Below are 16174 nucleotides of genomic sequence, written 5' to 3'. Positions count from 1 at the left end.
GTAGAAATCATATTTCTTATTCATATAAGAATTTGTACAATGTGTTTGTATATATTAAAAATACATAGTNTCCATAAACAATAATGTTTCTTACAAGGACCCCTCTACATTTGAACACAGGACAACTATCCTACAACAACCCATACACCGAAAGCGCATCCAGTAATCTTATGTTTTCGTCGTCCAAGATCCAATCAACTACATATTGCTTTCTAAANGCAANCAATTCCTCCTGAAATGAAAACATTGATATTGTCAGATCAACCCAATCATCAAACAATAATGAAAATCATATTATGACTTACATTCGTGTACAGTGGCATACTATTCCCATTGTATTTATCCTCTCCATCCCAAATTTTCATAGCTTTTAACATATAACTGCACAGTCATGTCTGAAACAATATAAGGATAAAATCAACCACTTTTGACAAATCACATCACCTAAATGGTGTCATCGCAATTCGTTGTACATGGTATTTTCTCAGAAAACGATTCATTTCAATAACAATTGATGAATCCATAGAAGTACGGACCCTCCACTACAAAGATAACGACAACATTATTTTTATTAACCATAAAAAATCACAACTATAACTAATACCTAAACTTCAACTTACCTTAGGGTTACAGGACGCCATTTCAACTGCACAATAAATCAATGGTACATTAGGGTTCACAACACACAAAAACCTAACATCAAAGAACAATAAACTATGGTTCCACCCAAAACAAGAAACAGAGCCACATAGCAAAACACACCCAAAACGCCAAACGCGAAAGAAAACGTAAAAGGGAACAAACCCAAAACGCCAAACACCAAACACACCCAAAATGCGAAAGAAAACTTACCGGTACAGTGTCAATGCAAAATACCACTTTTCCTTGAGATGACGCCTTTCGATGAACAAAGCCACCCGAATGGAGAAACGAAGGATGCTCAGAATGGGAGAGACGCGAATGGGACAGGCGAATGGAAAGAGGCCGAATGGGAAAACCAAATGGGATAGGACAATGGAGACAGGGCGAATGGGAACGAATGGAAGAATGGGAGAGAAGAACAGTGCTGAGAACGAAACTCAAAGAAGATGAAAAATGAATCCGCCAAATTCAATTTTCATACCATCAGATTTCCAATTCTACCCTTCTATGCTTTTTCAAATGGAATTATTTAATGTTATTCAACCATCCAATACAAATTTGACACGTCAGCCGGTGTCAAATTTGTGTCAAAACATGGTGTTAAACAAACATTTTCCTTTCTCAAATATATGAACTACATAACAAATTTTTTGGACTAAACTTTCCAATATATATGAAGCGCTCAAGTGCGGCCTGCTCCGCCATAACCAGTGGGAGGAGGTCGCCGTCATCATCACCGCCTGCTGCGGCTACTACCTCGCATACCCTGCCAGGTTCGCCCTCTAGTGCTGCCAAGCTTCTTCAGCGCTATTGCGCCAAGAAGAAGCACGTCGCCACCATGCTTTATCCCGCCACCTGGCAGTTCAACGCTCTCATGGAGGACCTCGAATGCGGCCTCCTTCCCATTTTCATCCTCGCCCTGTTCCAAAACAACACCAATTTAGAGCCCAATGACAACGATGCTTATCAGAACGACAATGATGACGGTGAGAGCTTTGTGAAGTCGAGGAGTATTAACTATATTCTCGGCGAGACACCGATGAGGGTGAGGAGCAATGAAAGAGGGTTTTTTAGGGAGCATTCTGAAGAAGAACGAGACGAGGGCGACGATCGCGACGATCGCAATGATGACGTTTTGGCGTTGCCGGTGGGGAGTAGGGTTTTCGTTGAGGTGTATTGGAGTGAAGAATTGGAAGATGGAGGTGATGAAGGAAATTGGAAGGTGTAGATTAGGGATGGAGAAGAAGCAGATCCAGATGATTCTGGACTCGTAGTGGAGGATAGTTGGTTCTCTGCCTCGTTATAGCCCCGACAAGCTTGACCAATGTAAATGCCACACATCTACCATATAAAAAATAAACCCTCAACAATGATACATATGATAACAAACAAGCTGAAGGGAACCATTGCTATGGATGCCACTAAAGGAGTCGTTAGAGGATGGCGCGTCCTCAACACCGACTCCCCCATCACTGTTCCTGTTGGTAGGGCTACCCTTGGTCGAATCATTGATGTCATTGGTGAGCCAATTGACCAAAAGGGTGACCTCACAACCGAGCATTATTTTCCTATTAATAGAAAAGCTCCTTCTTTTGTTAAGCAAGCAACTGAGCAACCGATTCTTGTTATTGGGATTAAGGTTGTTGACCTGCTTGCACCTTATCAAAGAAAGGAAAGATTGATGACTGATGAACAGACCAACATTTGTTTGATGGCTGATGACAATATTTATAAAAATCAAATAAGTTTCTCTAGCGATTTTGAAATTTCTGATTATAGTGATAGTGAATTTTCTTTACACTTACAAAGAATTATTAATTGAATCTGAAAAATTAGATATTTTTAAAAAGAAATTGAATTTTTTTAAAGAATTAAATTTAAAATATGAAAATATTCTTGAATAAAATAAAGATTTTAAAAATTAAATATATTATGAGAAAGGTAAATATGATATAAGTAATGAATGTTCTTGTTTAAATAAAAATAAGCTACTAGACAAAACAAATCATACTAAAAGTAATAAAAATAATTTAAATAATAAAAAGATTGTTAAAATAAGTATGTTCCTCAGTTAATTATAATTATTATAGTTATAATTATAAAAATAAAAATGAAAATGACATTAAAAGAACTCGTAGAGTTTTGGTAGAAGAAGGAACTATTCATAAGAAACCAAATATTTTTACTTGTTTCTATTACATGAAAAATGGTCACAACTCTAATAAATGTAAAATAAAACATTATGGTGTTCCTTATGTTATAAAATGATTTAAAATATTTTAGTTTTTAACTAACCCAAAGGACCCATACAAAGTTGTTGGGTACCTAAAATAACTTATTCTCTTTTTATTTTATAGATACGTTCTAAATATAGGAAGTCCATGTGGTACCTTGATAGTGGTTGCTCAAAGCATATGATATGAGATAGAAAGAAAATTTCAAACTTCCGGAGGAAGGAACAAGGTTATGTCACATAAAGGGAAAAATCCTTGGAATAGGAAGACATAGGAAATGCAAATACCTTGATGATAAAGGATGTACTGTTTGTAGAAGGATTAAAGCAAAATCTACTTAGTATTAGTGAGCTATGTGACAAAGGTCTCAAGGTAACCTTCGAACCTAATTACTACACTATCCATCAAAAAGATTCTTCTGAAATTGCTTTGAAAGGTATTAGACATGTAAATATTTATTTAATTGATTTAGAAAATGCATCTAATAAAAATATTTCATGTTTAGTAGTAAAAGAAGAAAATTCATGGTTATGACATAAGAGAGCTGTTTATATTCATATGTAACAATTGAATAGACTTATATCTATATATTTAGTCATTGGTCTACCGAAACTAAAATTTGTTAATGTCAAATTATGTGTTGCATGTCAAAAGAGTAAACAAATTAAATCATTTTTTAATTCAAAGAATATTGTTTCAAGTAAAAACCCTTAGAACTCTTGGACATGGATTTATTTGATCCTTCAAGGATAAAAAGTTTTGGAGGAAATTATTATGTTTTATTTATAATTGATAACTATTCAAAATATACATGGACGGTCTTTATAACTCTAGAAAGTGAAACTTTCAAAGTCTTTAAAAAGTTTGGAAAACAAGTTCAAAATGAAAAAAAAAATTAAAAATAAAATCTATTCAAAGTGATCATGGAGGAGAATTTCAAAATGATCATTTGAAAATTTTTGTGAAGAATTTGGAATTTCTCATAATTTTTTGCGCCTAGGACTGCACAACAAAATGGAGTAGTAGAAAAAAGGAATAGATCTTTGGAAGAACTTGTTAGAATTTTGTTAAATGAATCAATAATTTCAAAACATTTTTGGACTGACGCTATGAGCACTGCATGTTATGTTTTGAATAGAATGCTTATTAGACCTATTTTAAAATGTACTCCTTATCAACTGATAAAAGGAAAAAACCTAATGTTTCTCATTTGAAAATATTTAGATGCAAATGTTTTGTTTTAAATAATGGAAAACAAAATTTGGGAAAATTTAATTCTAAATCCGATGAAGCTATATTTCACAGTTATTCTCTAACAAATAAAACATATAGAGTTTTTAATCGGAGAACGTTTGAAGTAGAAGAATTTATGCATGTTGTCTTTGATGAAATTGTGGACCTTGAGGAAAAACCTCTTAAGTTAGATGAATCAGATGGAAATGAAGAAGAAAACTTATTGGAGAATAATGCTTAGCCAATGATACAATGTTGGAAAGTTTTATGTCTTTGATTCCTAATCCTTTGGTTTACCAAAATTTTGCCTATTTAATCCAAGCTATAGTTTATCAAAATTTTCCTATTTAATCCAAGTTATTTTTACCCTTTAGCCCCAACCACACAAAAATTAGGTTGTATTAAAATATATTGGTGTTTTAAACAAAGATAAATAGTGCATGAGTAGAGTTGTAATAACAAATTTTATTTGGCATAATCAACCCATAAAGGACAAATACATGTCTTTCTACCTATATAACTTTTTCTTAACTTTATTCGTAATATGATGTCAAAAGTTTTGTTTATAGGATTATTCCCACAAGCATTCCTTCGTGGTCTACCATTCTCCATACACAGACCTCCAATCTTACTCTTGTAGAAATTTACCCTAGGTCCAACACTAGTTCAAACCATATAAATAAACTTTTTAGAACAACACATTCTAAATCTTTGTGTCACACAAACAATATATCATCAACAAACTAAAGTATACTTACATTGGTCTTTTTCCTCTACCTTTACACCTTCTAACAAAATTTTCCTAACAACTTGTCTTACTGTCCCAACCAACACACAATTGTCAAAGACAGAAGGTGTCAATCAATCCTTTATCTCAATTCTAATTGTTAGCTTGAATTCCTTTAAGTTAGACTACCAATGACCAAAATTGACACGGTGTATGATTCCAAACATCTGTGTATCCATCCCATCTACCACACAATGTACCGAAGAAAATCTCATCTCACTTAGTCATAAACCTTTTCATAGTCCACCTTAATACACATTTCTTTTTTTGCATCTAATCTCTTTCACCACTTCATTGACTATCAATGCTACCAACAACATCTCCCCTTAATAAATATTGATTGAGCACAATTTATGATATTATCCATTCAACACTTTGAATATAATCTTATGCATACATCTTACAAAAGATATTGGTTTATACTAATCTAGTCCAGTAGCATTGTAAGTTCTAAGTATAAGGATTATAAATTATGCTTTACACGGCGGCATGCTCATTTTGGAAGTAGTAACACCTTGAAACACCTTGTGTTTTATGATCTCTCAATACTTGTAACAAATCTGAAGTTGAAACCATCTGGGGTGAGGACTTTTACTACTCTCACTACCACTTCGCTTCCTTGATTTGGGAGAAAACATCATGTGAAAACACGTATTTAATTTTATATATGATTTTAGGAAACGTAAATAACATATTTCAAGATTCATTTTATAGTATCTTCAATAAATAAAGTTGTTATGATTTGAAGCAAGCTTTAGATTTAAAAACATTGTCATTAGGAGATTGGATAATCATTTCCAGACTCGATCGCCTTCATATTCTTCTGGATAAAGACCTAAACTGTTTGAGCATGAGCTATCAAAATATTTTCGTACTATTTACGTAAAAGAATTAAAAACTTAAGCCCAGTTTGCAACTTACAATAATACTGGTTTGCTGTTGAGTTTTTATGAAACAGCACCAAGACTAAGTACACTTCTGAAATGATCTAAACGATGTAAAAACTAGTAAACGCAGGCACATATGTTGTGGTTTTAGAAAGGGTGAAAATGGATAGAACGAGTGAAAATTGACAATGAACCAAAGCATGCACGCATCATTTCCTAGATACACTGTCAATTTATACTCATTCCTCTCTACTTATTCCCTCTTCGACGTCTCTAGTCTCTAGCTTACCTTAAAAATATACATGTGAACATTATGTTGGCACTGTATTCTACCACAAGAAGCTACTAAGTTCAGAAGGAGATTGTGAGTCTTCTAGTTCATTTGATGGCGAGTGCACATGTCTCCCCTCATATGTGGTTATCACCATCCTTGGATCCTCCGCCAACCGCTCCACGCGTTTCTTCACTCGACAGTTATCTTGGGTGCAACGGTAGTAGCTTCTGCAGTGTACCCAAAACACATCATCAGACAACTCCAGTTGTGGGTGCAGTGCACCACCATTATAATTACTAACTTTGACAGAATAAAACATAAATATATACTCTTTCAGACAATATTTTAAAATTTGTTGAAACATGGATCAGTAAAACTGTACTTTTAATACTTTATTTATGTGTGTTAATTTTTTAGAGCATAACCCTCCACATAAGATAAAATTTACTCACTTTTTAAAAGTTTTATAGTCTATCTGGAAAAGATATTGAATTCAACATTCCTTCTTAAATTTTTCTAGTTCTGGCCCCACACTTATACACACAGTCCCCGTTAACCTGCCTCCAACCTAGCTTTTTGGGTCTACTTGTCTGTTCCTCCAGCGAAAAAGAAGCATATAATTTCTGCAACATGTTGCATTATGAATGAATTTAGATCGTTTGCATAAATATGTTGGTGTGGCTAAAATAGAATATTTGAAAAATGGTACAATTCTGAAGGGTTGGTTTAAAATACATTTAATAACTGATTGATTAGATGATTTTGAACAACTTAAAGTATTTATAATTTTATTCCATCATATTTCGAGACAATTCCATTTTGTCCAACTTAAATTAAGACCAAGTATAAAGATATACATGTCCTCCTAACACCTCTACTTACAACAAAATCTGATTTTTTTTTTAAAGACCATTGATATCATTTTTAATCCAAAACTTTAAATAAATTTATAGGTTTTAATTCTTATGTTTAGATTCCCAACATTTACTATAAATTTATTCTCAGATGATCCTATATAAATAGTTTGCTATGTTGGACAATTGATAGCCTCAATTGCAAGAGTAATGAAAGGAGAGTTTTTGTATTGTTTCAATGTAATTTGCCTATGCAGGTACCACTTGCACCTGTTACAAGGTCACCACTAGGTTAATCCTTTGATTACACTTCATATTCTGGAAATTCTCCAAGCCATGGTTTTATATATGTAATCTAACATACAATTTTGAGCCTAATATCGCGATAAGGTCCTAGAAGCCCACAAACCTAGCTGCACTGCAATGGCTTTCATGTTTCTCAAATCCATCTGTTTGAAATACATGAAACTTCGAAAGTTCATAGAGTTGGTTCCCAAAGAACATCACTCTTTTATGAGAGAGATGTTTGTCTACGTCAATTGGCAAAATTTTCAACCTCCCAGTTGTAGTTTCAAACACCATGATTAAAAATGATAACCACAGTACGACCAAGTGTCAAAATTTCGCAGTATCCCTTAGCTGTAATTAATTACCCCGTCTAATAATTGTCTACATAAATGACCGTGAAGTCGTTGTTGAGCAAATATTGATGATAAAATCAGCAACCAAACATCAACATTGCATTTCTTAATTACAATAAAAAGGCACAAAAATGTTCTCTAATTGTATGTTTCATGTTTCTAAAAAGTAAAGCATCCCTCTTAAAACATTCTATAAAGATTCTGTGGAGGAAAACCTTAGCAATGCCGTAGAGGAAAACAAATTTCTGTGTTTTTGTCGTTATATATATGCCATATATAACATCTGCGTTATTCAGTTCTAACGTTGGCAAGTTTACATCCTCTCCTTTACTAAAAATAAACGATCGCATTTTTGCCCCACAAGGCATAAAGTTATAGCTATCTAGCTTTAATATGGCTAATGATTATAATCAAGTCCGCATTATTAACCCAAATTAAACCTTCCCTAAAGCAGTATAGAGAACCAAATATTATTCAATTCTGAAGAAAAAGTATGAAACAATAATGAGAGGAGTCGAGATATTGAAGAGAGAGAACATGTGGAATTTAAACAAATATGCTTTAAATTCAACTTTTTTTTAGTAATAAAAGACAAACAGAAAAGAGAGAAACAATTTAAATTAGGGAGAATACCTTGGGTGTTGTGTATTCTTTACCACTTTCTGTCCGTACTTCCTCCACTTGTAGCCATCATCCAACACATCAACATCGCTCATAGTCTTGAAGCAAAACCTTGGCTCCCGCACCTTTCTCCTTGCCTTCATTTTCTTCATCTTCATGGCGGAAACCCCTAGATGATGGTTATCACCTCCTCCCATTCTTTTACTCATCAAGCAATCGGTTACTTCTTCCCATGCCCTAAAGTCATGTTATACGATATGCATTCATACATAAGACCTTTTTCATAAGCAAAACAATATCATTGATAACAGAAAGGTCTTACATTTAAGCACACAGTCTTTCCGACCGAAACAGATACTACAAGAACCCAAAGTTACAAAGCCAAAAGAACATCATAAACCATACATGTGACATGTATCTTGATTATCAGTCTTGTCATAGAGATTAATAAATACAAAAATTCCTTGAATTCTCTCCCGTAGTTGAAAATGAGAATAAGTCTTGTTATAGAAAAACACAAAAGAAAGAAAACATAGGTGACGGGTCATAGAATCGATTATGAAATCAAAATTGCTAGCATGCATGGTGAGGTACGAAAATTTAGGTACAGTTAATGGTCTCACCATGGATTCAGTCTCGATCTGTTCAAGGAAAGGAGTTGTCCTCCTCCTCCTCCTCCTCCTATCAAACTTGAAGTGAGATCTTCTCGTTGTCTTTGAACAGAGGTTGAAAATAGGGTTTCTGGAAAATTGGCAGAAGAAGAAGCAGGTTGAGATGAAAGAGAAGGAAGCAGTGCAGTGATGGATTTCAAAGATTGATGGCAAGCCAAAGGAGGGAAGGCCTGGGTTGATGGAAAAGGCATATTGAACTCCATCTGCGTTGGGATCTGATCTTGGTCTTCAAACAAGCTATGGTTAACACTAGTTTGAGACGTTGTTGACATCATTTCCTTGTTATGTTTTTCTTTCTCACCCTTTATGATCCAACACAATCTCTATTCTCTAGCTATCTCCCTTTACCAAAACCCAGAGAAGATCATAATAATGATAGTAGTAACAGAAGAAAAAAGTGGTTAGTTCCCTTTACAGAAACGAAAGAGGGTTTCTCTCAAAGTTTGGCGACGAGGTTACACCATGATCTGGAAGTGTATCTTATAACATCGTAGCTCAACCAACTTTCCCTTTTCTTTTTGGCTCTTTTTACTTAAATTTCTTCAAAGTATATGTGTCAATTTCTAAAACAATTCTTTCTTTCTTTCACATCTCGTGTGAAGATTCATTAACCATCTAAATTGAAAAGGAAAAATAAGGAAATAAATAAAATAAGAAATAAAGGTGGGTAGGACAGAATGTTGAAAAAAGGTAGTGGGAGAATATGCAAAAAGTGAGACTATAGTAACAATTCAACCTGACCTTGCGGTTTGCTTCAAATGATAATGGTACTGTTTGTCCTATAAAGCTTGCAAATTCCATGTCCTTCGTGGTTAGTGGAACTTCACTGTGGCATGGAAGTCAACAATACAAGACAAAGGAAAAAGAAAAGAAAACTAATGCATCAAGCTTATGTTTTGTTACACCCTAATTTTAATATGAACATTTTTTTTTTTTAAAATCAGATTATATCAATTACATTCATTACTTCTTTTTTTCTGCTTTTCCTTATAAGTCTATATACACCCCCAAGGATGTGATTATTTTCCCCAAAATTATGAAACTTTCATGCAACAACCCCATCAGTGTAGGTAATAATTATCATATGGGCAAAAGCGAAACCTGTTGAGTGCACAATAATAGAACGAGAAATGCATAATCAAGTGTGAGTGAAAATTATGATTCGCCAATTCACCATTGATTCCCTCAAAAGAAAGTAAAAAAGAGAGGGAGTGATACATATATACATCATTTCCTCTTAGTAGGGTTATTTTTTTATCACATGATCTCTTTCGGGGCACCATATATTTTAAAAAGAAATATCAGAGGACAATGATGATGAATCTTGGGTGCAAATCTATCACACACTCTCTGCATCGACGGGGAAGATATCATTATGATGGGTGATAGAGGCCCTATTTGACTTTTTTGCAGCAAAAAAGCTAATTGCCTTTCTCATCTGCCTTTTCTTATATTTAACTTTCCAAAAACTCGAACTAACCCACATATCCACCAACCTTTTCCCTCAAATTCCTCCACAGCAACCTTATAATATTCATATAATGTCTTCAATTAATTCTGTAACATCCATCATTAACTTTACATTTTGTATGTCTAAACATTACGTGGACCAATGTGCCAATTGAAACCATAGTTTTCCCTAACCACTTCAAAATTTACCCATAATTCAATAATTATGTGTTCTTTTTGTACTTTATCTACTTGCTTAACTAAGCGTTAAATGATGAACATCATTTGTAGAAATTAATGAACCAAGTAAAAGAGTAGCTGTTCAGAAACAGTGAAAGGTTATTATATGATTGACGCAATCCTTGAAAAAAATTATTGTGTGTTCATTTAGAGTGAAAAAAAAAATAAAAATCCTGCATTTGTTTTATTTGTCACTACTATTGCTAGATAACCACTTGATTCGGCGGTGAGGGGTGGAAGATATATTCTAGAAGAAATCATTTTTCCATTTACTTATCATGAATATACCATATGATTAATGAGAATAAAATTAATTAAGATAGTTAATTGTGTAGCTTATATTATTTATTTTTCTGTTTGATGATTTTATTTATTTTTAACAATATTTAACTAAATTGTCATTAAAGTTTATATTAATTTATTTTGACATGCTAAGTATTTTTTTAATAAGGTTTAAACTATTTAGTTGTTCCTATTTTCGGGAGGTTTTCCCATTTTGATCTTCGTCTTGTTCGAATCCTCAATTGAGTCCCTATAAGTGCTAATTTCAATCAATTAAGCCCCTGCCGTTAAATTTAGTTAACGGGGTTAACTTTTTTGCACAGCTGGAAGGATGACCTGTTAATTTCTGTAAACGTGGCCTATTTAGGGTTGAAACGTGAAAAGTTAATCTCGTTAACTAAATTTAACGGCAGGAGCTTAATTGATTGAAATTAACACTTATAGGAACTCGATTGGAGATTCTAATAAAACCGGGATCAAAATGGAAAAACCTAAGAACAACTAAATGGTTTAAACCTTTTAATAATAAATAAAAGTTAAAGAAGAAAAAAGAAAACGCGAAACGGAAAGAAGGTTGGTGTTGAAACGGGTCACCCTTTCGTCAGTTGTGATATCACACAGAATATTGCACCACTGTATACGATTAATTAAGTAATTACTGATTGCAAAGAATGGTTCAAGAAACAATGAATCTTTCAAGATAAGAGCTCGTGTCGTGTACGACGGATTTAGCACCGACTTACCTTCTTTAGCTCTGTTTTTTTAGGGTAAAACAACATTGGAGTGAAAAAAGAATGTTTTTAAGTTGACCCACTGTTTTTTTTTTCAAAAGTTAGAAAATTTAAACAATTAAAATTTATCTTGTTTTAAATTTTTACAATTTGCATGGCTTAAATCATTTAAAATGAAGGGAACATTTTAGTGTTTTTCATCAAATAATATTTAATATCAACAATTTTAGATTGTACTGTCTATTATTGATAGAACTAATGGATTATGTGATAACTATATGACTATTGTCATGTTAGTAAGAATTCAATCAAATATATTTATTTGTAAACTATATTTCTAATCTTTCACAATTAATATAACGTTATAATGACTATTCTAAACAAATAACGCACTGAAAATACATATTACCTAAATAAAAACTATGCGTACTTATACAGTCATAATGTTTGATTATGAGGCAAATTATGTAAGCGTTTCAAAAAAAATTGTAGTTAAAAGTAAAATTTATAAAAAAATAAATAAATAAAGATAACACTCATAATTAATATTATGGTTATGTTTTGAAAAATTCATTCTATTACGTAAAACAGTCACATTAACTTTTACTTTTTGAAGTTTATTTGACTATTTCTTTACAATTTATGATTAGATAAAAGGTTGAATATTCATTTATATAAAATTTAGGTTTTTGCATTTAATACATATCTCTTTTCATCATTTTTACCTGAAATTAAAAGTTGCACATCAATTGGATAATAATCTCTCTTTTTAGCTTTAGGTTAAAGAAACATGTACCCTCATAACAATCTATGTTATAAGAAATTGATTAAATAGAAACATGATTTAGAGAAAACAAATTTTCAAATCATTATACATAAACTAATCTACTAACTGCTATAGAAATTGAGGGTGTTAGCATTCAAATTATGTTTTATTATCACTAAACAGGTTTATGAACTAAATTCATTTTCAAAATTAGAAAAAAGGTTTAACTACTTTGGATTTATATCGGAATTTAGTTTCTACATAATTTAATAACAAATTCTTTTCATTAATTCAGATTCTATGAACAAATTTTCTTATAAGTTTAACCTAAATAAATATTATGATGGCAAGCAAGGACCATTACTTGTATAATCATTTATCAAAATAGGATATATTTGTTTAAAATTTTAATCAAAAAAACTTTTTATACTCTAATGAAATGATTGAAAAGAAAAATCATTATTAGTTATTAAAGTTAAAATCGAGATTTAATTCATAAAATTGTAAGATCCTATGATTTTACATATTATTTTTTATTCAGATCTTATGAATAATCGTAATATAGTAGAATCATTATGATCGTTGAACAAAAAGTATAAAATTATTTTGATAGTTATTTTTTCTAAATTTGACCGTTGCATCACCTGTTCATCTTTTGAATGAATAGATTACATTCAAGTAAAACCTAAACCTAATTAAAAGTTAATGCACTCAAACTTTTACCATATTAAGAGTACAGAGTTAGTTACAATACCACCTCATTAAAACTGCAATTAGCATTGGTATATTTTTTAAGCCATGACACTTATTCACTTGTTTAGTGAATAAGATTTAAATTGAAACCAAATCTATATATAACATACTTTTTAGTAAGTAAAATTTATGTTCCATGTTACGATTCTAAAATTTACGATTTTGTGAGTTCTGTTCCATGTTAGTCATAAATTTATTACATATATATAGCATACTTTTTTAGGAAGTAATGTACCATGTTAAGATTCTAAAATTTACGATTTTGTGAATTCTTTTCTATCTTAATCATAATTTTGATTTTAACTACCTTGCTAATATTATCATTAGGTTCTTTAGGGAGTGATATATCAACAAAATTCGGTATTAATAAGTTATGAACACTAGGACACTCACTCTAATCCAAATGAATACTTTATCATTTTTAGTCAATATGTGACTTAAATTCACATTTATTTAGTTGGATCTTTTTAAAGATAGGAATGATATGTCCCTCTAAAATTTTAAAATTTTGTATATATATATAACAAGAATTTATTATAATTAAATTGAATAATTTTTTAATTTTTTTATAAAGCACGTCATTTAATTTTAGTAACTAGTAAAACATAAATTAAATATAATAAAGGATAAAAACTTATTAAAATTCTTTTTATTTTCTCTATGTTTGTCTCTTGATTTACTTACCATTTTTGTTCATCTTCCAATCTTTTACACGTTTTTTATTTGTTTTTAACAAAAAAAAAAAGTTAAATACAAATTAATTATTCCTACCCTTATTTTTCAAATGTTATGTTCTATTCTCAAGAATAAAAAGATAACTCTCTTATAAAATTTTAGAGCCGTCAAAATGGGTCACAATTCGCGGATCAACCTGGCCCGTCACAGGTTCGAACTGGGTTGGGTTTGAAAAATACAACCTACTTATATGCGGGTCAGATTTCAACCCGACTCATTTAGACCCGGCTCATGCGGGTTGAACCCGTGGTGAGCCGGGTTGGCCCACCAATCCACTTACCTAATTTTATTTTTTTAATTTATTATTTTATTTATGAAACCTTAAAAAATAAAATATTCTCTTCACTCACTGTGTATACCGAAAACGTAACATCTGCTCTCACAGATCACTCTCACATTACTTGCTCTCATTTGTCGGTGCTCTCACCCTCATTTCACTTAAATTCTTCAAGGAGCAGGTAAAACACTCTTCCTTTATTCTTCTCTTTTCTCCACATTTTTGTTTTCTCACTTCTCTTTCTTTTTTTTTTTCAAAAACCCTATAATGACAAAAATAGTGGTTTGCGAATTTATTTTTTGCTCTGGGGGATTTGAAGACATGGAATGATTTTTTTTCATGTTCTGACATGCTTGTATCAGATTCTTTTCATTTTATTTAAACAATTTGANTATACATTATTTGAACAAGCTCTTTTTGATATCTTTGAATTTGGGAAATTATGTTACAGATTAAACTATTAATTTTTTGTTGATGTTATTGAGTACTGGTTCTCTTTTTTTTTACTAATATTTGTTTATTGATTGTCAGAATTTTTCTGATATTAGGAAAATCTTTATTAGTGAATTTGGAGACAACAAGAATAAGGGTCAAGGGTTACAACAATTGATGAAGAAGATGATTCAAGAGAGCAGAATATTTATTCACGATTCTAATATCATAAATGGATAAGGAACAAAAAATGATGAATATAAGAAACTTATTTGTATGTTTTTTGTGTTTGTTTTTGGATGACATTTGGATTATATTGTACTTTTTATTATTATTTTGAATTTTCTTTAACATAATTTTTTGGGAGTGAAATTCATTTAAATTTGAATTACAGAAAGTTTGTATTTTTTATTTTAAAAAAATATAATTAAATGGGCTGATGAGCCAACCCGTTTATCCACCAACCCGTGGTGGGTCGGGCCGGGTTCAAGTTTTTCTGGCTCGCTAATAAATGAGTCGGGTTGGGTTGGCTCACTAAGTGACCAACCCGTGGTGGGCCGGGCCGGGTCGAGCCGGGTTATTTGTTTTGACAGCTCTATAAAACTTGATACTAAAATATGTTTTATCTCAAAAATCTTTTATATTATTGTACCATATGAAGTATACTGATCGAAATTAATTGTCATTTATTGAGAATTAACATGTATTAATAGGAATTGTCATTTATGGAGAATTAACAGGTATTAATAGGTCTTACGCTTTACATATATACGGTATTGATGATTGATTACCTAAAGATATAGTACACTAATGGTTAATCAATGAATTTGCCTACGATAAGCCTTTATAAATATACAATTGATCTCCAGGTACAAACATCTTGTTCTATCCTAATTAAATATAGACCTCTTTATAAAACATATCTGACTTGAGTGTCAGAGTGTCTTCTGCATGTCAACAACCCATCGGAGTAGATTGAGTTCTCAGAGAGGATTGAAGATCAAAAGAGAGCATAGCAAGGAAGGACAAACGATTCCTAGACAAATGTAACCGAAACATTTTGGCTTCCAATGTGGGGCCGAGTGGCATCCCCATGATACCACGAGGAACCATACACGAGCTCAGTCTCAACATCGCTATTTCAGATCAATACTAGGTTTTGCAACAAGAGTGAAAATTTGCATAATAATGTCTAAAGGGATGTCTTTTGTTTTGAGAACTTTCAGGAAGGTTCAGATTCAACCTTAATGGGTTCCACTTTTCATTATAATTTATAAATTATAATATAGTTGTTTAACTCATATTTTTGTGAGCAAAAATATCCTGCACAGGAAGTTTCAGTCCTACGTTCAACCTTGACAGGTTCCACTTTTCATTATAATTTATAAATTATAATATATATTTGTTCAACTCATATTTTTGTGAGTAAAAATATCTCGCATAGGAAGGTTCACACCTACATTCAACCCTATCAGGTTCTAATGTTATCTCATTATAAAATAAAATATTAAATATTTCATTTAGCGCATATTTTTGTGGGTAAAAATATCCTCCACAGGAAGATTCAATCTAACGTTCAACCTTGTCAGGTTCCAATATTTTTTATTATAATTTGTAAATTATAATTTTTATTTTGTTTAACTCATATTTTTGTGAGTAAAAATA

General features: G+C 31.8%; 2 protein-coding genes across 3 annotated transcripts; one reads left to right on the top strand and one right to left on the bottom strand.

The window, feature by feature from the left end:
• The first annotated feature begins 2011 nt into the window (after window positions 1-2011).
• Window positions 2012-2464, top strand: LOC106752696 (ATP synthase subunit beta, mitochondrial-like). Its single transcript, XM_014634430.1, has one exon. It carries the CDS (start codon window positions 2012-2014, stop codon window positions 2462-2464), a length of 453 nt encoding a protein of 150 aa, XP_014489916.1.
• A 3234-nt stretch (window positions 2465-5698) lies between these two features.
• On the bottom strand, window positions 5699-9696 carry LOC106752732 (probable WRKY transcription factor 13). Of its 2 annotated transcripts, XR_002666684.1 has the most exons (4): window positions 8797-9696; window positions 8186-8410; window positions 6510-6680; window positions 6177-6284 (listed from the first exon to the last, which is right to left on the bottom strand). XR_002666684.1 is itself a non-coding variant. In XM_014634465.2 (3 exons), the coding sequence occupies exons 1-3, from the start codon at window positions 9117-9119 to the stop codon at window positions 6113-6115; spliced, it is 720 nt and encodes a 239-aa protein (XP_014489951.1). In that variant the 5' UTR covers window positions 9120-9679; the 3' UTR covers window positions 5699-6112. The 2 variants fall into 2 exon arrangements, 1 of the variants encoding a protein (XP_014489951.1); XM_014634465.2 differs by lacking the exon at window positions 6510-6680 and having other exon boundaries at window positions 5699-6284; window positions 8797-9679.
• Between the last annotated feature and the right edge of the window lie 6478 nt (window positions 9697-16174).

This window comes from Vigna radiata, unplaced genomic scaffold (genome assembly GCF_000741045.1).
Source record: "Vigna radiata var. radiata cultivar VC1973A unplaced genomic scaffold, Vradiata_ver6 scaffold_43, whole genome shotgun sequence".
Lineage (NCBI taxonomy): Eukaryota > Viridiplantae > Streptophyta > Magnoliopsida > Fabales > Fabaceae > Vigna > Vigna radiata.
This window is presented reverse-complemented; position numbering and strand designations above follow the sequence as displayed.